Here is a 23022-nt window from a genome sequence, read left to right on the forward strand (position 1 = left end):
GATTCATCCCGTCCCATTTCAGCCCAGAAGTCTAGCTGTCCTGAAATCAGGGTACAGTTGGCGAGCTCCATCTAGAAAAGGGGCTTGTTTGCTCCCTTTGGCAGGACATTTGGTTTGTGATATCATAGTAATAGCATAAATCACCACCTCCCCAGGAGCAGATCAGGCTTCCTGATTCTGTTTGGATTTAAAGTTCTCGTGCTGTTGGCAGGCGTGTTGTGACGTTCCCCATGAAAGGATTGAAAGTGCATGACTGCCAGCGTAGTATCCGGTAAAAGGAGATAAACTGAAGTTCAGGAGGACGGCTGTTAAGTATTGTTTACTAGCCAAGCACTTTAAGTTGTCCCCTTGAGTAGTTTATTAGAAGTTAAAATACAAATAGTTAGAATCTGGTGACAGTCAAACTCTGGAAAGAGCCAGCATCTCCAGAATAGCCAAGCTAGCATTACAACACTAAACATAGACATGTATGCTAGCCCCCAGCACGTGAGCAGATGGCAAGCACCCTTCCCAAAGTGCTTTCCCTGCCGTAATGACAGCCCTTCAGGAGTATGCTCCAGTGGAGGCACAGCTGAAAAGGACATAAAGTGCCTATGACTGCGTGAGTGGTTCTACCCAGCTTGGGCGAGTGGAAGTCTCAAGCGAAGTGCTCAGACTGGTCCCTGAGACATAGACAGGGCCTTGTCCCTCCTAGCTATGGGCATGTTTTAAACCCTTGTAAGATTATTTGAGCTGATAATGGTGTAGCCTAGTCTCCCTCATAGTGCCCTTGATCAAGAATATTTTCTCTACAATCTCTAACAAGCTTTGTTATAGGATAATAGTGCACAGAAAGAAGGGTATTCATTTTTTGTGTGAAGGACAAATCTATTTTTCTCTGTCTTAAATATTTAGCATGAATTCTTTTTGCTTCTCCTTACCTTTGTGTTGTTTTAGATATGTTATGTAATGACCCCTGGCTGTTGGGTGGAGTGCTATTTTTTCCTCCTATGCTAAACATTGAACTGTGTGTAGGAGAAATAAGAGGAATGTGTCAGTGGCCTTCAGCCATCATACTTTGGGCTGTGACCTTCTCAGATGTCAATGGGTTGAGCAGGATTTCGATGGGAGAGGAGAGGCCTCCAAGAAAAACCCAGGCATTGCAAAAAGTGTTACAGGTCATTTAGCGATTCAGGAGGTGGTTCTCTTTAGCACCAGGCTGGTGCCCCCAGCAGGGTGCTGCTGGAGTCCTGTCTTTCCAATTAAATGTAAAACTGAGGCTCACTTTGGTTCATTAAAGATCTCTAGTTAGGGGTGTTTGTCCATGGTGCCTTGGTTAAATTCTAATTGGAATTACTACATCCTGCCTCTTTCAATGCCCCCACCCACCCTCTCTTCTCTCCCCCCCTCCACCTGTAGTTTCAAATGAATGCAGGATTCTTCCATTCCTGCCATAAATCATCATATAGGATTTCTGTGAGCTGTTACAAGCCAGGGAGATATAACAATAGAGGGCAGACAAGTGAAATTCAGTTGCCCCCCACCCATAAGACAATCTGCTGAGCACCTCTCTAGTGCCTTAGTGTGTTGGCTGAGTCCAACCAGAGCTTGAAAAAGGAAAGCTCACTTCCCTTATAAATTTCAGTGAACAGCAAATGAAATGGATGTCCCCAGGTGCTCCCTCAGTTCTCTGTGCCCTAAAGTGCATGTGTGATTCCTGAACAGAGGTCTTGAGAGAGACTGGGGGCATAGAAATGTAAGGGGAGAGTTTTAAAATAGTAAATGTTCAGTGATTCTCAAATGTTCAGTGATTCAGTGGAAGAAATTGCACAGGGGAGCTTACAAATTCTTTAAAATATGAATGTGTTTTGGATGGAGTTTTTCCATTCCTCAGAATGAAGTCCATAGGCTTCATGGCCAAATCCAAAGGGCAATCCAACAAAATCCTTTTCACTTGCCACTGCCCAGTCCCCTACAGCCCTTGTGCATTGTGAATGTGCCTGTGACAACCATGGCACTGGCCTGACACCGGACAGTAAGAAGGCTGGTGGGAGGTTCCCCCTATCTGAATACCACTCCATGCAAGTCTGGCAGGCTTATGGAGAACAATAAATAGATGCAATTAAGTGTATGGCTGTTTGTGTGCTGATCTGAGTGACAGAGTCCTAAAGTTGCTTCTAAATTAGTGCATGCTGTGTAGCAGTGCAGCCCATGTGACACCTGGAAGTACTGAGGGGTAGGACTAGACTACAGAAACTGCCAAACTGGTGTAGAGTCTCCCTATATTTGTAAGGTGTGCCTGGGTTAAACTCAACCTGCGTGCTGCTCGATCTGACTCAAGGACGAGTTCTCACCTTGGTTAATGTTTGGATAAGCGATAGTGATGACAGGTTAACTGACTGGTGCTGAATTGTTCCAGGTCACTTGAGGGAAGCGCCTTCCCCTCTCATGATGCATTCCCCACAGATGCCCCAGTTCCAGGGTCTGGGCCACCAGTCACCACCTCAGCAAAATATCCAGCCGAAAAAACAGGTAAAGGAAGGCATAGCCTGAATGTGGGGTCCCAAAGGGCCTGCTCTCAAAGCACAGGGTTCCCAACCTGTGTGGGTAGCTTGGGCACATGCTCACAATGGTGCACACTCCATGAGCATGCATTAGAGGCTAGGCCAGCCCCATTGTGGGACCCTCGTGGTGGATTGTTCAGGATGTTACTGGCTCTGTGGATGTGGGATGGACTTACATCAAGGAAGGTGTTTGGATAGTGACTGACCCATCTCAATGTGCTAACATGGCAGGAGCTGAGAGCACCCTCTGTCGTACAATCCCAGCCCATGGCGGCAAAGGAAGAGAAGATGCATTCACCAGTCATCCGAAACGAAACATTCAGCCCCACGTTGCGACAGGAACCTCCCAAGCACCCAGAGAGCATCAAACCCCCTGCACATATCCAGCAAAGTGAGTTGGAGCCCCTGTGCTGTTAGTGTTGAAATGTGTATTTTGGGTGTAACATGAGCTAGTCTGTTTCCCTTTGAAGGCTGAGATGGAGAAATGGACTGCTCATCATGGTGAAAGCCTGAGAGTCTACACCTCAGTCTATTGGCCTTCCCTCGACAGTGGGGAAGGAAGGGACAGGATCACTCCCTAAATGCTCTAGGAAACTCAGACACCCTGGCAGCCTGCAGGATTGGTCTTTTGCCCTTACTGTGGTGTGTGTGTGTGTGTGTTTCAGGAACAGAAATGAAACCAATGGAGGGTGGGCGGCCTGTAATCAGACCCCCTGAGCAGAATGTGCCGCCACCTGGAGTACAGGACAAAGACAGACAAAAACAGGAACTGAAAACACCCGTCGCCCCTAAAAAGGTAACAGTTCACCACACCTGGATGCAGTCGGTTTGGGGGAAGGGGTTGTTTAGTGACCTGGTCTGACCTGCCTACCCTCCAGCATTTGGTCTATATTCTTTGTGCGAATGGGGCACAGGAACTCTAAGCTACTAGGAGAGGCTGAACTCAGTGTAAAGCTCTTAAAAATTCTAGGCCAAAGTTGGCCCTTCTCTAACGGTTTGATCTACTCAGCTAGGTCCCCCATCCTCTTCTGCTTAGGACACAGGTTGGGGTGCCTCGAAGTGGACTTGGCCTCATGTCTTATCCCAGATTGAGCAGACCTGTCCCTTCACGCCAGGGTGAGGCTCACCAGAGTAAACTAGTTTTAGTGCTCTCTCCCTGATGCTGTGCCCTGCAATGGTTTCTGAGCTATGGGGATTAGTACTCAATATTCTGGATGCAAAATAAAATACCGGCTGAATAGCAGCAAAAGTCAAAGCTCACTCGCAGTGTGATCTACTGCTAGGTCACTTAAAGACATAAAGGAAAAGGTGGAAAGTCCTTTAACTGTACTGAACAAATAGACACTGGTGCGCAGTCCTGCACTGGGCCATGGGAGATGTGCCTGGTGTCTGATTACTTGGGGAATATGCATGGGTCCATTCCTGGGCCTTGCTCTTCACATCATATGGGAAGGGTGTTCATGTTTCCCTCTCACCACTGGTAACCATTTCAGTTGCCTGAGTTAACGAAATATGCTGTTTGTTTTGGGTGCAGAAAATGGATGCAGTGGATGCATCCTACTACCAGCAGGGGGCTGTCCTGGCCGCTTGCAAGGGTAGAGCAACTCTGTGTGCCATAGAGCCAGTAAGCACAGAGCTATTCTAAAATACACCGAGACACGGTAGGTGAGGTAATAGCTTTTATTGAACCAGCTTCTGTTGGTGGAAGGTACAAGCATTTAAGCTTCACAGAGCTCTTTTCAGGTCTGGAGAAGGAAATCAGACTTCTTCCTTCCCCAGACATGGAGAAGAGCTCTGTGAAGCTTGAAAGCTTGTACCTTCCACCAGCAGAAGTTGGTCCAATAAAATATATTACCTCTCATATGCTGGGGCCAACCTGGCTATAACAAGACTTAAAATACCGTTAATTAGGCACATCTGGTCACAGCTTGGGGTCTGGGGAAACAAACATGAGGCTCAGTGGGCAACAGCTTTCACCTTTGAGCCTCTGTGTCCCCATTTCTAAAATGATGAGATGATACCTGCCCTGCCCATTGCAGGGGGAAAGGTTGTTTGTGAAGTGTTTTGAGACGTTGAGCTCTGGGTGCACCAGTGCTGTGAGATACAGTTTATTCGGGTGCAATGGCTGCTTGGGAGCTAAAGAATGACATTGCCATCAGTGTATCTTAGCTCATATTTATATGGGTGCTGGAATATTCTTGGAGTCCCACTTCAAGGATCAATCCCTATAGTAATTAGTTCAGCTTCCCCTGAGTATGCAAGTGTCTGGGGGGTGGGGGGGCACCATTAGCCTCACTGCTTCATGTAGGTTTGGGCTCAATTTTTGAATGTGAAAGTGATTGTACAAGAGAGTTTGGCCTGGCTGAGAGCTGTAAGGACTGATGGCTTCTATCTGCAGATCAGGAACAGCCTGGGCACAGCAGGGCAAGCATCTCCCACCTGTGTCGCTGGGATGCAGAGGGGACTCCCTATGCGTGGGAAGGGAGCTCAGTCTCTGTGACCCATTCAGCCCTACACTTCTGACCACAAATGGCAGGCACAGATGTGGTGGTTTTGACAATACGGGAACCAGGAGCTGTAAAATGAGACTACCAACTCATTTCGTACATGCCACTGTGAACAGCTTTCAGATGGTAATATCACCTTCTTCAAGTAATGGTCCCTATTTGTGTTCCACTGAGGGGTTAAGCCATGCGCATCATGTGCCCCGAGTTGGAGAATTTGAAAGTAGTGTCTGTTGGTCCTTTCATGCGCCCTGGATCATCTTGTGCTTCATCCAAGGTGTTAAAGGGAGGGGCTGACCAACCGCATCTCCAGTTCTTCTCACTGCCGCATGGTTCAGGTCGGAACTTTCAATGTCCTCCTCTCTGGTGCATCTTTAATTAAGATAGTTGTACATAGTTTTACCCAGTTTTATGGTAGTTTATTACAGTTTTTATTGCAGTTTTAGCATTTAGTTAAGATAAGATTGGGGCTTGTTTTTTTCCTTCATCCAACACACCACCCAGTACCCGTGTGCAGGTACTGGACTATGCCCAGAATTCTGGGCTTCAAACTCTGCGCCTCCTGCACGTGCTTCTTCTCCATCAGTGATGAACCCAATACTGTCTCTACTGCTTGGGGGAAGCTCACATCACATCCAGGTGCAGTATTTGCCAATCCTTTCCCAGCCACACCAAAAAAGACCAGATCCTCCGCTTCCAAAAGCACCACATGGAGCTTGCCATGAGGCCTCACTCGGATCCAGGCAGAGAAACTCCCCCTGTGTATCAGCCTGAATCAGCGAGGAACGCACACCTCCCATTACCACATCCAAAGCCAGTACCGGCAGAACCACCCCCACAAACCCTGTGGCGGGGTCTAACTGGGAGGTAAGGAAGCATACCCATACGCATGGTACTAAGTCTTCCTCAAAGCCAAAGAAAGTGGACGCTCCTTCCATGAGTTCGAGCCATGGGGATGGAACTCTCACTAAGTCCCATAGGCATGAGAAGAAGTCCCACAAGCAATGGAATCTGGTACTTCCAAGCACCTGTCCAACAGTACCATCATCACCAACCCTCCACAAGACATGGAATCCTCCTGTTCTGGGAAAGTCCATGCCACCGGCACTGATACGAGCCCAGGGAAAGGGTGCCTGTGACACCGGGGAGATCTGGAATTGTACCTGAACCCCAGGACATGTTCGCCTTGCCGGACCCAAAGTCACCCCAGCCAGCCAGCCCTTCCACCTTTAGAGAGAGGATTTCTTCACCTCAGGATATGTCCCCACTACAGGTCCTCTCACCATCTGCTCCGATGGTCTACACCCTTCCGCCGGTTCGGACGGTACCACCATTTGAACCAGTCTGCCTTCTCCTCCTCTGAAGAATCGGAACCAGGAGAGGAACCAGCTATGTCCTATCACCCCTACGTGTCTTCACAGAGACTGCTACATCCATGGCAGCATCCACCATTTCAACGGCCTCAGAGCCATTGGTACCGTGGGGGCCACCACAACCTTCCTCAGATCTGGCCTATTGGCTATACTGGGGACCTGGTCCCAATACCCTCTCCCCCCCCTTCCCCCCCCTGGAACCAGCCTGGTCCATGGTACATTTTTCCTGCCTCCTCCTTAAAGGCTCCTTCGAGCAGACTCTCAGATCTGTTGGTAGAGGAGGAACACCTCCGTCTGGTCCCCGCGGTGCTGCAAGAATTGGTAAGTTTTCCCTCTTCGTCTCCAGGTGAAGCAGTGACTGCAGCATCCCCTTCGCCTCTGGATGACTTCAGGCAATTTCAAGGAACTGTTGCAGAGATTCTCAAGGGAACTCCAGTTTCCGCTGGAAGAAATCTAGGACCCCGGGACCAGCCACAATTGCACTTCCTATTACTGAAGCTATTCTAGAGCCTGCCAGGACCATGTGGCACACCCCTCCCACATGTATGGCTACCCCAGAGGGGCCAAAAAGCATTACGTTCTTGCTAAGGGGTCTGAGACCCCCCCCTTTTATTTTTTATTTTTTGCATTCTCCTCCAAACACTCTAGTTGTCCAGGCAACGACTGCACAAGCCAAGCAACAGCACCTTCAATCTACGCCTGATGATAAGGAGGGCAAACATTTGGTCCTTTTGGGACGCAAGGTGTTTTCCTTAGCCAGCCTTCAATTCTGTATTGTGAACTCTCAGGCATTACTAGTCAAGTGCGACTTCCTGAATTACAGCAAGTTCCAGGAATTTACTGATAGCCTGCCACAACACGATTGGGCTCACTTTCAGACACTTATTGAGGAAGGGAAGCTGATAGCCAGAATAGCCTTCCAGTCGGGGGTAGATGCAGCAGATACCTCTTGCAGGGCCATGGCTACCGCCATAGTTATGCGTAGAATGTCTTGGCTCCATTCCTTTGGTTTCTTCTTCGAGTGCTTGCTCATGTGTATTCCACAGTAGGTGTGCGTGCTCGCCACGTGCACCGGTGCCGGAAGTTTTTCCCTCAGCAGTACCCGTAGGGGGAGCGCTGCTGCGACCCCTGGAGTGGCACCTCTATAGCGCACTATAAGGGGAGCTGTGTGCTCCCCCCACCCTCAGTTCCTTCTTGCCGCCAGTGACGGTGCATCGGAACTACTTGCTCCAGCTTTGCTGCAGCTCGTCCCAGAGCTCGTTTCGTCGTTGTTAGTACCTGTGTGTATTAGTTCAATAAAGTTTCAGCTTAGTTAGTTAGTGTTCGGGCCGGGGCATGCTCCGGGCCCCGGGGTTTAGATCGTGCGAGACTTGCAGGTGTTGGATGCCTAGAAGTGACCCGCACGCCGACTGTCTCCGCTGCTTGGGCGAATCTCACATCAGCGACCGCTGTAAAATCTGCAGGTCCTTTAAACCCAGAACTCAAAAAGAGAGAGACATTAGACTTCGGGCCCTTCTCATGGAGTCAGCACTGGCCCCAACCCTGGTGCACCGAGCAGAATCGGCACCGGGCACTTCGTCTTCGGTGCGCCGCGATCTCCCGGCACCTTCCGATGGCCGGCACCGCTCCCCGTCCAAGAAGCAGAGAAAGGCCCTGTCCTCTCAAAGGCGTTGAGAGAGAGCAAGGGGTGAGGCTAGACCCACGTCAGGCAGCCCCAGTTTCCGCTCCCCCCTCCCCCCCAGGCTCTAGAGCTCCGACTCAGGTTGAGCGGAGCAGCCCGGTTGTGTCGACTCAGTTGCCGCCGCTGGGCTCTCGACAGTCGACACCGACCCAATGCCAATCCCGGTCAGGGGATCGCTCTCGGGCCCGCTCGCCGCTCAGTGTCCTGTCAGGACAGTCTCCAGCCTCCACTTTCGTCGCCCAACAGGTTGTCTGGTTGGGTGCCGTCTGAGCGAAGTTCCAGGCACTGCTCCACGCCGAGTACAGAGTATCGGCAGGACGGGCAGACGCCGTAGACGCTCCTATTCTCGGAGGACCTACCGAAGCCGCTCCCAGCATGGGCGTCGTCGCCGGTCTCGCTCCAGCTCTCTCACATCGAGGCACCGTGCCCACGGCTCCTGGCGGGGATCGCCAGCTCCGCGTCGTCGCAGATCCAGGCGTCGAAGCGTCTCGAGGAGTAGCAGCTCGAGGCGGCACCGTTTGTCGACATCGGAGTCCCGGTCCCATGGCAGACGTTGCTCTCGGTATCACCGCTCGTACCGCTCCCACGGCACCGATAGGTCGTTGGTAACCCCGACCTCGGCCTACAGGCAGCGCCCTACGACTCAGCCGGGCCAACCTGACTAGCTGGTGCCGCTGGTGCCGCACCACAGTCAATGGCAAGGGCCCCTGTGGCAAGGCCAGTGGTGCCAGTGGACCCCTGGGCCCCTGTGCACGCCCAGCAAGGCCCTCAGTCAATAGCCGGGGCATCGGAGGCCCCTTCAGCTGCACTATCCAGACCCCCGAGGGATAGATCGGTGGATCATGGATCCTCCGCACCGCACGAGGAGTCCAACCAAGGGGTGGATCCCGTGGCACCGGCCGACGTGCAGAGCCCCGTACCGGCCCCCTCCCCTGCACCAGATGACAAAATTGCAGCCCCACCCCCCTCCGCACCGCAGGAGGACTTCAGGGCTCATCAGGAGCTACTAAAGCAAGTTGCATCCTGTCTCCAACTCCAAGCTGAGGAGATGGAGGGACCCTCAGACTCACTGTTTAACGTGCTCTCATCCTCGGTACCAGGCAGAGTGGCCCTCCTGCTGCACGAAGGGGTGACTAATATCTCCAATGCCCTCTGGCCAACGCTGGCCTCCCTCGTCCCAATATCGAAAAAGGCAGAGCGCAAATACTTCGTGCCCACGAAAGGGCACGAATACCTTTATACCCACCCGGCCCCCAACTCCCTAGTGGTGGAGTCCGTAAATCATAGGGAAAGACGGGGTCAACCAGGACCCACACCCAAAAATAAAGACGCTAAAAGACTTGACTCGTTTGGCAGGAAGCTTTATTCGTTGGCCAGCTTCCAGCTTCGGGTGGCCAACCACCAGGCCCTCCTCAGTTGATACGAGTTTAACTTGTGGGGGTCACGGCCGAAATCCGAGCCCTCCCTTCCAGAGCGCGAACGGAAGGATTTTAAGGCACTGGTGGAGGAGGGCGCTGCCGCCGCGAAGGCTGCTCTGCAGGCGGCGTCGGGTGCAGCTGACACGGCTGCTCGGTCCATGGCCTCGGCCGTGTCCATGCGCAGGGCATCGTGGCTACTGCTGTCTGGGCTCTCCGCGGAGGCTCTTCGCAGAACAAACATACGTGAGGCTCTATGACATGAAGGACTCACGTACTACCCTTCAAACCCTTGGGCTCTACGTCCCACCCCAGGACAAGCCTAAGACGCAAGCCTCCGTCCCTGCGCCCCAGCCGAGATACAAGCCCGCCTACAAGAGATCCAAGACCCAAAAGAGGCGACCTCAGAGGCAGTCTCGCTCTGCCCCGCAGCTTCGGCCCTCCAGGGGCAAGCAGCAGGGCAAGAGGCGGTTTTGACTGGTTGCAGGAGGGTACCCCGGTGACCCCCGAGAGGACCCTCCTACCAATAAAGTTTGCCTTCAGCAACCGCTTGTGTGCATTCCTTATGGAATGGTCCCGAATAACATCGGACCGATGGGTCCGCAACACCATTTCCCAGGGTTACACGCCCTCCCACCCCCCTCCCTCGGACGGCAAGGGGGATCCGTCGCATTTACCCCACTACAGCAGGAAGTGGATCGGCTCCTCAGCTTGGGAGCTGTGGAGAAGGTTCCGGGGGAGTTCCGGAGGAAAGGGTTTTACTCCCGTTACTTCCTGATCCCCAAGGCGAAAGGGGGGCTCAGGCCCATCCTGGATCTGCGAGACCTCAATCAGTTCATGGCAAAATGCCAGTTCCGCATCGTGTCTCTGGCATGTATCATACCCACTCTGGACCCTGGCGATTGGTATGCGGCCCTGGATCTTCAGGACGCATACTTCCATATCCATATATTCGAGGGGCACAGACGCTTCCTCCATTTCCTAGTGGGACAGGACCACTACCAATTTACGGTCCTCCCGTTTGGCCTGTCCACCGTGCCCAGGGTATTCACAAAGTGTATGGCGGTAGTGGCGGCCTACCTCAGTCGCCGAGGGGTACAGATATTCCCCTATTCGACGACTGGCTGCTCAAGGGCAGCTTTCAGTCCTAGGTACAGAACCACGTGGACCTGCTCTTGGCTACGTGTGCCAACCTAGGCCTCCTAATAAACGAGGCCAAGTCAACATTGGTTCCGGTGCAGCGCATAGAATTCATAGGCACTCTCCTGGATGCCTCCAAGGCCACAGCCTCCCTTCCCCTGGACAGGTTCCAGACCCTGAAGGGACTTATAGCCTCAGTCACGGAGTTCCCCGTCACCACAGCCAGGGCATGCCTGCAGCTCCTGGGCCACATGGCGGCGTGCACGTACGTAGTCCGCCACGCCAGGCTTCGGATGAGGCTACTCCAACTCTGGTTGGCCTCAGAGTTCTCCCAGGCCTGGGACAAACTGGACAAGATCCTCTCGGTATTGACAGAACCGCCGTTGCCACAGGTTCTGTTCCAGAGGGGGCGTGGGGAGGAACGCGATCTCAGATGCCTTTCTCCTGTCATGGTCGGGTCAACTCCTTTACGCCTTTCCCCTGTTTCCCCTCATTGGCAAGGTACTGGAGAAAGTGAAAACGGACAAGGCGCGCGTCCTCCTGATCGCCCCAGCTGGGTCCCAGCAACATTGGTACAGGACCCTCCTGGGCTTGCTCGTGGCCCCTCCGCGGCCGTTGCCGCTCCGCCCGGACCTACTCGACCAGGGCCGCTGCCTCCACCCCAATCTGGCCACCCTCCATTTGACAGCGTGGCTGATCATTGGCTAGATGCGGAGGAGAGAAGGTGTTCGGAAGGGGTCAGGCGTGTCCTCCTCGAAAGTAGAAAGCCATCTACGCGCCGAGCCTACCTGACGAAGTGGTCCAGGTTCTCCAGGTGGGCGGGCGAGCAGGGTACTTCCCCAATGTCTGCCCCGCTCCAACTTATCCTTGAGTACCTTCTTCACCTTAGAACTCAAGGCCTCGCCCCTTCCTCCGTCAGGGTGCACCTGGCGGCTATTTCGGCGTTCCATCTGCCGGTCCAGGGCTGCTCCGTTTTCTCCCATGCCATGACTGGGCGTTTCCTCAAAGGGCTAGATCGGTCCTTTCCTTATGCTAGAACCCCTGTCCCTCAGTGGGATCTAAATTTAGTGTTATCCCGCCTCATGGGGCCCCCGTTCGAACCCCTGGCCACATGCTCATGGTCTCACCTTTCATGGAAGGTGGCCTTCCTCGGGGCCATCACGTCAGCCTGGCGGGTCTCGGAGCTTGGGGCCCTGACCTGCGACCCCCCCTTACACAGTCTTTCACAAGGACAAGATTCAGCTCCGCCCACACCCGGCATTCCTCCCTAAGGTAGTCTCCGCTTTTCCCATGGGCCAGGACATCTTCCTGCCTATCCTCTGCCCCAAACCTCATGCCTCTAACGAGGAACGTCGCCTCCATACGCTCGATGTGCACAGAGTCTGGATCAGACTAGCTCTTCGCAACGCTTTGTTGCTTCAGTCGAGCGCATGAGGGGTCAACTGATCTCCATCCAGAGGCTTTCCCGGTGGATTACATCATGCATCCACACATGCTACGACCTAGCAGGGGTTCCCGCACCACCTATCATAAGGGCTCACTCGACAAGGGTTCATGCCTCGGCGGCGGCCTTTGTAGCCCGTGTCCCTATCCAGGACATCAGTAGAGGCGCTACCTGGTCCTCAGTACACACGTTCACATCGCACTATGCGATCGTCTCCCACACCAGGGATGACGCTGTTTTCGGTAGAGCTGTGCTTCAGCCAGGGAATCTGAACTCCTACCCACCTCCATCAGACATAGCTTGCAATCAGCTACTGTGGAATACACATGAGCAAGCACTTGAAGAAGAAAGGACAGTTACCTGTTCCGTAACTGGCATTCTTCGCGATGTGTTGCTCATGTCTATTCCACATCCCGCCCTCCTTCCCCTCTGTTGGAGTTGGTCCGGCAAGAAGGAACTGAGGGTGGGGGGAGCACGCGGCTCCCCTTATAGCGCGCTATAGAGGCGCCACTCCAGGGGTCGCAGCAGCGCTCCCCCTACGGGTACTTCTGAGGGAAAAACTTTCGGCACCGGTGCACGTGGCGAGCACGCACACCTACTGTGGAATAGACATGAGCAACACATCTCGAACGCCAGTTACGGAACAGGTAACTGTCCTTTCCCGAGGGAGGTACAGAACACTGTTGAAGACCTCGCTTTTGGTGAATCCCATCCTTTTAACCAAAAGACAGATAAATCGCTGCATTCCCTCAAGGACTCCAGAGCCACCCTTCGCTCACTGGGCATCTATGCTCCTGCCCCCAAGCTCAAATTCCACCAGTGCTATAGGTCCCCACAATTTTGCCTTCAAAGACCCCCTGGGCCTCCAAGGAAGCATCAAAAGACTCAGCTATCTCGCCCCCTCCTGGGCCTCCTTTGCATGCTTCAACATCACAGCTACAACCTCCAACCAAGAAGTATTTCTGAGGCGAGCCCCAGAGCTGCCAACAACTATTCCTGCAACCTCACAACCACACTCCCCCCCGTTGGGGGTCATTTAGCACTCTTTTCCCACAGTTGGAGTGTGATGATAATAGACAAATGGGTGTTGAACATCATCCACCAGGGCTATGTGATCGAGTTCATCGAATTACCTCCTCCGAGACCCCCCTCCCTGTCCCTCTTCAGGACCGCCCTCACAACAGCATTCTCACCCAAATGGTGAACTCCTTATTACAACAGGGAGCAGTAGAACACACACACACAGAATACCAGGGAACAGGGTTTTACTCAACTTACTTCTTGATACCCAAGAAGAAAGGCAGGTGGAGACCAATCCTCAATCTCCGACATCTGTTGGTACATTCACAAGCTCAAGTTTTATATGGTCATGCTGGCAGCGATTATCCTATCCATAGAAAAGGGCATGTGGTTTACGGTTCTCGATATGAAAGTTGCTTATTTTCACATTGATATCTATCCGTCCCACAGACATTTCCTGAGATTCATAGTGGGCACCCACTATTTCCAGTACAGGGTGCTCCCCTTCAGAATAGCCACCACTCCGAGTCTTCGCCAAAGTTTTTTCCATCTTTGCGGTCTATGTCAGACATTAGATTGGCTTCTAATTGCACGATCCAGGCAAGAAGCAACCTCCATGTTGCTCAACTTCCTTTCATCCCTTGTGTAATCAGGCGTGGACTCACCCCTGCGGCGCCTCCTACTGATCGTCTCAGGAATTAGCTCACCAGCATCCGGATCGCCCTCTGCAGGCCTGGTGTCCCACCTGTTGTTGGCCCCCGTATCCCTCCCGGACCCCAGTGCCCTTAGCTTGGGTGCTGCCCCCCTGGCAGTACCCCAGTCTCTTTCTCTGGGTCTCCCCACCCCCTATCCCAATGTCGCCTCAGTCATGGCTACTGCCAGTCACCATCTAGCCCCCGCGCCCTGGAGCAGACCGCAGTCTATCAGCCAACCATCACAGGCAACAAAGGGTTTGGACTGTCTGCCTTTACCCACCCTCAGGTTGCCCCTCTGCAACCCCAATACCTATATGGGCCTAGGACCAGGCCCTGCAGCCTGGGGAGTTGCTGGCCTAGAGCTTCCCAGCCCCCAAGGCCTTTCCCCAGCCCTGCCTCACTCTAGGTCCCCGGGTGAGCTCCCTGCAGCCAGGCCTGTCTCTCTCTGCAGTCAGAGGGAGACTCTTCAGCTCTGGCTACCCTGGCCTTCTTATAAGGCCGAGTGGCTCAGTTTGGGGCGTGGCCCCAGCTGCAGCCACTTCCCCAATCAGCCGGGGTTTTGCTCCTTTACACAGCCCCAGCCCTCTGCAGGGCTTTTCCAACCCCTTCAGGGCTGGAGCGGGTGTTCACCCCGCTACACCTTGGAGTCCACATCAATGTCGAGAAATCCAATCCTAGACCCCACACAGTCTCTGGACTTCACAGGAGCTATCATCAGTTCGGACACAGTACGGGCCTACTTACTGAAAGACAGGTTCTAGACAGTTAGTGACGCCATAACTCACATCATGAGCAATCATTATGTACCAGCCAGGACTTGCCTGTCCCTCCTGGGCCACGTGGCTTTTGTGTACATGTGTGATCCATTTGCACAACTCCACCTTTGCTGCCTTGAGACGTGGCTCCAGTACGTTTACTCACCAAATCATCACTCCCTGGATTTCATGCTGTCATCCCTCCGATGGTGGTCAGAGCCACGTCATATATGCGTGCAGGTTCCCTTCCTTCCCTCCTACCAGACAAGATGATCATCACCAATGCATCCCCGATAGGCTGAAGAGCCCACATGGATGAGCACAGGCCACATGGTCTCCCCGAGAATCCAGGATGTACATAAATATCCTGGAACTCTGAGCTGTAAGAAAGGCATGCCAATCCTTTCTTCTGTTTATTCACTCCCATCATGGTCTCCTCATGTCAGACAACACTACTGCCGTTTCCTATATCAACAAACAGGAACATGATGGGCCGCTCTATGCACAATCTCTGCAATTGGTTCATCAATCACCAGATTCTCTTGTCTGCAGGCTGTCATCCAGGGACACAGAATGTAGTCTCGGACTCGATCAGCAGACGTTTTGCAATTCCCACGAGAGGGAACTTCACAATTCAGTAGTACACAATTCAGTAGTACACAGCATCTTCACCTGATGGAGGACCCTGACCAGAGACCTATTCACATCACAAACTAACAGCAAATGTACCACATACTGCTCCAGAGGAGGCCTCGGTCACCACTCTCCGGGTGATGCTCTCCTGCTCCCTTGGTCAGACCAAATCAACTACGCCTTCCCTCCTGCCTCAGGTACTGCACAAGATCTAACAAGACAGCGCAATGGTCATTCTGATCGCACCCTGTTGGCCCAAGCAATTCCAGTTTCCCAATCTCCTCCACATGTCATTCTGCCCACCAATTCCCCTCCACAACTTCCCCGATCTCCTGACCCAGTACAACAGCGAGATCAGGCATCCCAATCCACATGCGCTCCACCCCAGAACATGGTATTTGGATGGCCATTTGCTTTAGCCTCCACGTGCTCTCCTGCTGTGCAAGACATCCTCTCCAGCAGCAGGAAGGACTCCACTAGGCAATGTCACCGAGCCAAATGGAAACGTTTCTCATCTTGGGTCTAACAAAAAGTACTTCTGCCTGAACTGATGGGGATCCCCCTGATCCTGGATTATGTTCTGTCCTTGAAGTCATCAGGTTTTGTCTCAACTCTTTGAGAGTCCACCTGGTGCAGTGATTAGCGCGTTCTACTGTCCAGTGGAAGGTTGCACTGTCTTTACACAACCACTAGGTTTTGGAAAGGCCTCATCACAACCTCTCCCATCCAAACGATCACACCCCAATGGTTACCTGAATCTAGTTCTCTCCATGCTAACGAAACCACACTTTGAACTGTTACCATCGTGCTCTGTCCCTCCTTTCCATGAAAGTTGCTTTCCTTGTTGCTATCACTTCAGCGAGAAGGGTTGGTGAACTTGAAGCTATGATAGAGGACCCGCCTTTTATAGTGTTAGAGAAGGATCATTTCCCTACATCTACACCCCAGCTTTTTACCAAACGTGGTCTCCCAGTTTCACATCAATCAATCTATTCACTTACCTATTTTCTTCCTGAAACCACACGCATCTGCAGAGGAACATCAACTCCATTCCCTCAATGTCTGACCAGCTCTGGCCTGTTGCTTGCAGAGAACAAAACCAATCAGGAACTCCCCTAGGCTGTATATGTTGCAGTAGCAGAAAGACTCAGGGGGCGAGCCATCTCCACCTAGAGGATCTCTAAATGGATTTCGGGTTGCATTTCACTCTGCTACCAACTGTCAGGCCTACCTATCCCCACAGGGGTGCAGGCTAACTCCACGAGAGCTCAGGCTTTGACCATGGACTCCCTTCAGTTAGGGACAATGTAGAGTGGCCACGGGGAGTTCTTACACACCTTTGCAGCACACTGTCTTAGTGCAGGACTCAGTGGCAGATGCCTCCTTTGGATGGCAGTTCTCCACACAACCATTCCTTCCCCATCCTTGCACCCTCTTCCGACTTAGGTACTGCTTGTTAATCACCACCAGTGGAATAGTAGGGATCATCACTCGAAGAAGAGGTGGTTACTTGCATGTAATTGGAGGTTCTTTGAGATGCGTGGTCCCTATGTGTATTCCACTTCCTACCCTCCTTCCTCTCTGCTACGCATCTGTCTGATTCGTGTTGGAGAAGGAACTGGCGACACGGTCCAGTTCGACTCACCCTTTGTCACCTCGGCTGGAAGCGCAAGGTGAACCAGGGCGCATGCATGGACCAATGCACACTACTTTCAAAAGCTCTGATTGCAGGCGCATGGTTCGCGTGCGTAACCCCTCAGTGGAATACAAATATGGACCACACATCTCGAAGAACCTCCAGTTATAGGTAAGTAACCTCCTCTTTCAGTAACTATCAGTCTGTGCTGTATTGAAACAGGTCACAAGTGCTGAAGGTTCCCTTCAGCAAATGATTTTGGGGGAGTTCTGTGGCCTCTTACTGTGACTCTCTGAACTTAACCATAATGCCTAGCACTAAGGTTCATGCCAGACTCATCATGCTTCTGTGTGCTGTTAACATTAGCTGGGAGGCTTTGTCTGCTAGCTATGGCCCAGTTCAACACTAATGCTGCCTTCTTGACTTCACAGGATCTGAAAATAAAGAACATGGGCTCGTGGGCAAGCTTGGTCCAGAAACCCCTCACGACTCCATCCTCCACAGCAAAGTCCTCCAGCGATAGCTTTGAGCATTTCAAGAGGGCAGCGCGGGAGAAGGAGGAGCGGGAGAAGGCACTCAAAGCTCAGGCAGAACAGGTGGAAAAGGAGAAGGAGCGGCTGAGGCGGGAGCAGGAAAGGATGAGGTGAGAGGCCTGCACATCTGTATTTCATTGCTCCTAAAGCTTGTCTCCCCAGGGTACCGAGGTGCTGTGAATGGGGTTATGTCCCCATTGGGGACAGTCACTTCTGCTTTTTGCTTCACTTGTCAGCTTGGTGCCTTGGAGCCACTGCTGATTCTTTGGGGAAAGACAGGTTTTTCAGCATGATCAACCAGAAGACAGTGAGGGTAAAGCTGTCTCCACTGCCCTTTTGAGGGGTATACCAGACATGGCCCTGTTGTCCAGGCCACCTTTTCTCTAGCTCCCTTGGGTTGTACCTGGGCTCTGTTAGCCTAGACGCGTGGCAGCACTTACATGCTGCAGTGCAGGAACTCTGAACATAATCAGTGTGTGTAATATAGCCACCGCTTCCATGGTGGGCTCACGAGGAGGTGGGCTCCTTGCCCACGCAGGAGCCAGTGCAAGTTGTAGAGTTCCAACATCATACTCTGTTCACAGTTCATACCACTGAGGTATCTGGGTGTGCCAGCTGGATAACAGCTGCGGTTTCCTCCTTCTCAAGCTGACTAACTGTACTGTTAAGCAAGAAGCAACATGAGCAAGAATCTCTTGATGCGCTAAGCACTTCCCATTCCACAGTGTGGGTGTCGCAAAATGGGTGGCTTGACTATGCAACAAACTCCACAGGGAGAAACCCCTTAGCTGCCCATTCTCCAACTGGGATCCCCAGGGAGCACTTGCTGGGGGAGATGGCTGGACACATGGTGCTGGCTGCTCTTCCTCGTTTCCAGTTGCTACCTGGCATTAAAAATGTAATACATTGAGTCCTTTCCTGAGAGACTTCACTATGTCAGTGATTGCTGGAGTTCCCACAGGAAGGTTATAGGATCACAGAGGGGAGGCATCCATGAGACACTCTAAGGTGCCACAAGTACTCCTGTTCTTTTTGCTGATACAGACTAACATGGCTGCTACTCTGAAATCTAAGATACGGGTCACACTAGGAACAAGTTTGAAACAGCCAAATCTGAGACCTCCCTTCCCACTCTAGAATGGTGTTTCCTCAAATAGTCCTTCATCACAGCAATGATGAACCAGCCCATGGGTGGAAGAAGGACCCAGCAGTACCCCCATAGAGCTGTTTAAGAAACTTCTATGCCTTATGGGTTTGCACAAAGCGCCCCACCATTCTAATGACACTTTTGGGTCTTGGCAGGAGTCGTGATGATGAGGATGCCCTGGAGCAAGCTCGCAGAGTTCAGGAAGAAGTCCGAAGATGCCAGGAGCAGCAGCAGCAGCAGGTGTCAGCTGCAGCCTCTGCGCTCCAAACACAGAGCTCTCAGCCACAGTCCTCTCAGTCTATGCTGGATCAGCAGAGAGAGATGGCCAGAAAACGGGAGCAGGAGCGAAGGCGCAGAGAGGCGGTGAGTGGGGGGGGGAGAGATATTGGGCACTCTGATGGGGGGCAATTTGAGGCAGATGTTCAGGCAGTGAGCTGAGTGACAGAGCATCACTCTGCAGTTTAATTGATAGTCCTAGAGCACGCTGGGTTTATCGGCCAGGGGTTACAAGCAGGCCAGAGTGCTTTTGCTGGGATGCTGATCCCTTGGTGAACTGAGTGAAGACTCCCAACTTGAACAGATTGGCAGACAACTGTGCCAGGAGACTTAGGTCCACTTTTATAGGGCAAAAATACTAGATTATACCAGTAAAAAGTTTAGGTAGCCCAGCAAAATCCCTGGCCCCTAATGCCACCCATTGAGTCAAGTGCAGCATCCCTGCAATGTGCTCCTGTGAGCATCAATCCTGCAGCCTTTGTAATTCTCCTATCTCCTCTCCCCCTTCAGATGGCAGCTACTATCGACATGAATTTCCAGAGCGATTTGTTGGCAATATTCGAAGAGAATCTTTTCTAATAGCGCCTGGTTTTCTTCTCCTGACTCTTTAATTTCCCGGCGAATCTTTGACTCTCCATAGTGTTAATGGCGGCTGGGAGGGGGAGCATTCCTGCAGCCCTTCTGCATGTCTGACCATTGCAGATCTTTCAGTCGAGGCCTCCGAAGGATCAGCAGAGTCTGCCTTACAGTTTGACTTTTGCCCCCCCTCACACACTGAAGAAAGACCGACCAAGACAAGCCAACTACGTACTAGGTTTGATTGGACATGCAGCTGCTGGGAAGGGTGCCCTGATCACTCGACATTCTCTATGCCAAACGTATTCACAGTATATCCAGGACTTCATGTTCTTCACACCTTTTCTATCCATAAAGGTTCTAAGTTACAGAATGTCTATGAATAAACAGTGCTGTGTCATGACAGCAAGAGATGCTCTTCACTGAGAGGCTGCCTATGGGAGTATCCTGGCAAGAATGGGAGACCTGGGGTCCAGCTGGGAAAATACACAAGCTGTGTCTGGTCCTTTCATCACTGGCTTTGCCTTTAACTTAACTTCCCACAAGCCTTTAGCTGGGAGCCATTCTCTGTAAGTGTTCGCTTGTGAAAAAGGGAATAGTACAGTGGAGGTGTCAAGTGTAACTGGCCATTTGAGTGAGGTTTTTGTTTTAGCATTGTGTGGAGGTCCGGGAATTGGAGCTAGACTACCAACCAAAGTCAGTTTCTTTCAGTCTGTTTTTTTCCTCCAGGCAGTTTGTTACTGCTCAGCTCTTGACTGGGTATTAATTGTCTCTTTGTTATAGAGTGGAGTGGAGAAACCAGTAACACCAGGGGAAGCTACCACCCTGTCACTAGTGTTTGACTGTGGCTGTATTGTATAGTGACTATAGTTGGCATATATTTGTTTGAGGCTTTTGGTGAGCCACCAAACTCGGTGTAAAAACACTGCTTATATTTTGCTCAGTTTCAAACTTTTAGTCTATATTTTTAACTGTAAAACCAGAAAGCTGCATTTTGGGTTTTTTTTAAATGTCATAAAATATGATTAAAAAAAAAAAAGTTTTTATACCTAAAAGAAGTGGCTGAGAGGAGGGCAAGTGGAGGCGGCAGTTTTGGAAAGGCTCCTTCCACCACCTATCAAATCTCACTCACTAGCAGCGGGCGCTTTCCCATGCGCCTTCAGTGTGTGCGCTTTTAATTTTATTCTATGAACTGTTAAAACGTTATGTGCCATAAATACCCACTATACAGTACAATACTGGTGTGTCAGTATGGGGTGAGCGCTGGAGTAATTGATTGGTTTTACTTAAATACAGTGAATATGCATTTGGTCTGTACTGATCATGGAATAAACTCATCTCTTTTTTTTTAAAAGATGGTGTCGTACTGACATTTCTTTGAATCCTATTTGTGATTAAGTTGTTTAAAGGGGTGAGGATTGTTGAGGAAAGGTTGTCCCTATCTCCTGACTGTGCTCTAGGGGAAAGGAAGGAGTTCTCACGCTCCTGTCCCCATCCTGGGGGGAAGCTTGTCCTAGGTAGCCAGTGTGCATTTTCCCTCCTAAACGAGGGCTAGGAGAGCTGCCATGCTAAAGCAACACAATCCTGGACAAGGTGTAGTGAGGCTGAACTTGTGTGAAGGCTTCATCCTGCTGTTGGCCCCCCTCTCTCACCCAGAGGGCGCATCAGGACCCCAAGCACTGACACCCACAGCGTCTCAGACAACCAGCGCAGTCCCTTCCCAGTTTCTGAGATTGTGATGCAGACGTAGCTGACACTATGTAAAGCAAGCACAAGAGCCTGCCTAACTCCAGAGGTGACGTTTGTCCCACTGAGCAAGAGCTGGGATTCTCCAAGCCTTGGCCAAGCTATTCATTTTGAGAGCTGATGGCTTCCATTGATACTTGCTTTCTGAGGTTTGAATGTGGGGGTTGGATGACGGGGTGGGAGGGCCTTCTCTTCACATTCCAGACCTAGTTCAGTGTGAGAACTGGGTGCAGCTATCCCTGGGAAGATCCAGTCAGGACAGGGGACAGATTAGTCGGCACTAGTATGGATAAACTCCACTTTGGTATTGTCTCAGTGACCAAGCAAGCGTTGAAATAGCAGCCTCAGGTTGTAGGGTTTGACTGTCTGCCATAAGCTGACTTCAGTGTTTTCTAAGCTACTTTCTTGTCATCCCTTAGAGCTCTCTGCTGCCAGTGGGGAGGGGAATAAGTTTAAAAGAAATCAGCCTGTTAAGTTTCTCTTAGCTAACATGATCGACCTAGTGATGTGTGAGCCAGCTGAGGCTGGGGTAGTGGGGAGGCTGCAAGAAAGTCTAGAAATCCATCCCATAAACCTGCCCAAGTCCATCCCCTACCCCCCACTCTAATGAAACAACACTCAGTCAAACCTGACAGGCTCCTCCCGATCGAAACTTGTACTGAGCAAGAGAATGGTCAGGACATTCAAGTCCCTCATCTCTGTAGCTCTTAATCTCTGGCCTCCCCACTGTGCTATCCATAGTCACAGGCAAGACCAGAGAAGCAGAGTGCAGGATTTGTCTGGTGATGGCATGAGGAATAGTTCTTGATTCTATCTAATTATCATAGGGAGCTTATTAACTGCATCAGGTGAGGATCTGTCTGTGCTTGGGAATGTAGAGCCCCACTTTTCTGTTGGCTATTTGAGGAAATCATCCCAGTGAACTGCCTGTCTCATTAGAGCCCCTTGGTGTGTCTACTGGAAAAGTCCTGATTTCCTTTGTCTGGGAGAACCTGCACCAGGGAACTTCATTAGCAGCTGATCCTGCTGCTGTTGCAAAGAGAAACCCAAGAGAGCAGCATCCCTGTTCTCCTTGCTTGGCAGAGCCCAGGCCAGACCAGGGACTGGCTGCAGCTTAGCCTCCGAGCTCAGTGGGTTTGTTTAGATGAGATGTGCCAGTGTGGATCAACAAGTGGTGGCTGCCCTTAACTTTAAAATACAACTGCAATCTGAAAGGTCCCAGTATCCTGTGCTCATGCTAGTGGCCTGGCCAAGATCATTGCATGCTGGGACTTGTAGTATTCTTGTGAGCCAAGGCCCCCCACCCATGATGATAATGGACACAACTGGCATCATTTTATGCAAATTAGGAGCCACCCTTATGTTGCTGGCAAATGGTTGATGGGGCCTCAGGTTGGGCAAAGTGTGGGCAGGCTCTCTTGGCTTGGGCAGATTCTCTGTGCTGTGCCAAGCAGGGGAATAGGGGATATGCTTGATTTTACTCTGATCGCCAAGAATTGGCAGGAGCAAAACCTCATGGCACTGTAGGGCATGGAAGAGAGGTAGGGAACGTGCCATTCCCATGTCCCGAGGGCTAGTAACAGTCACTTCTTACAGTCCTTTCCCAAGGCTTCAGCTGCATCCTCTGCAGAACAGGCCTGTGTCACAGTCTGTAAATTGCCTCTGGATTTCAATCTTTTTTTGGTTGTGCATAGTGGGGGAAATCTGAACCTTTGGCTTCTCCTCTAACCTCTTCCAACGACGTCTCTTGAACCTCACGCAGAACCATGGGGTGAGCTGCTTCCATCTCTCACCCTTCTTGGGCAGTATTCCTCTTTCCACGCTCTCTCCTCTTCTTATGAAAGCACTTTGGGTGATCATCTCCTCCCTCCTTTAATTTTAAGCTCAGGGTTTCCGGGTATTTTT

The 23022-nt window shown here is 51.6% G+C and overlaps 1 protein-coding gene across 1 annotated transcript in view; it reads left to right on the forward strand.

The window, feature by feature from the left end:
- LOC135891978 (bromodomain-containing protein 4-like) overlaps positions 1–20247 on the forward strand; it is a gene marked incomplete at its 5' end in the record, with an annotated part of 84241 nt that extends 63994 nt beyond the window's left edge. Inside the window, 6 exons of the mRNA XM_065419659.1 lie at positions 2399–2511; positions 2775–2934; positions 3209–3339; positions 17271–17482; positions 18675–18882; positions 19306–20247. Of these exons, the coding sequence (XP_065275731.1) occupies positions 2399–2511; positions 2775–2934; positions 3209–3339; positions 17271–17482; positions 18675–18882; positions 19306–19374 (893 nt within the window). The remainder of the gene's footprint in view (positions 1–2398; positions 2512–2774; positions 2935–3208; positions 3340–17270; positions 17483–18674; positions 18883–19305) is intronic.
- Between the last annotated feature and the right edge of the window lie 2775 nt (positions 20248–23022).

This window comes from Emys orbicularis, chromosome 19, assembly GCF_028017835.1.
Source record: "Emys orbicularis isolate rEmyOrb1 chromosome 19, rEmyOrb1.hap1, whole genome shotgun sequence".
Classification (NCBI taxonomy): Eukaryota; Metazoa; Chordata; order Testudines; family Emydidae; genus Emys; species Emys orbicularis.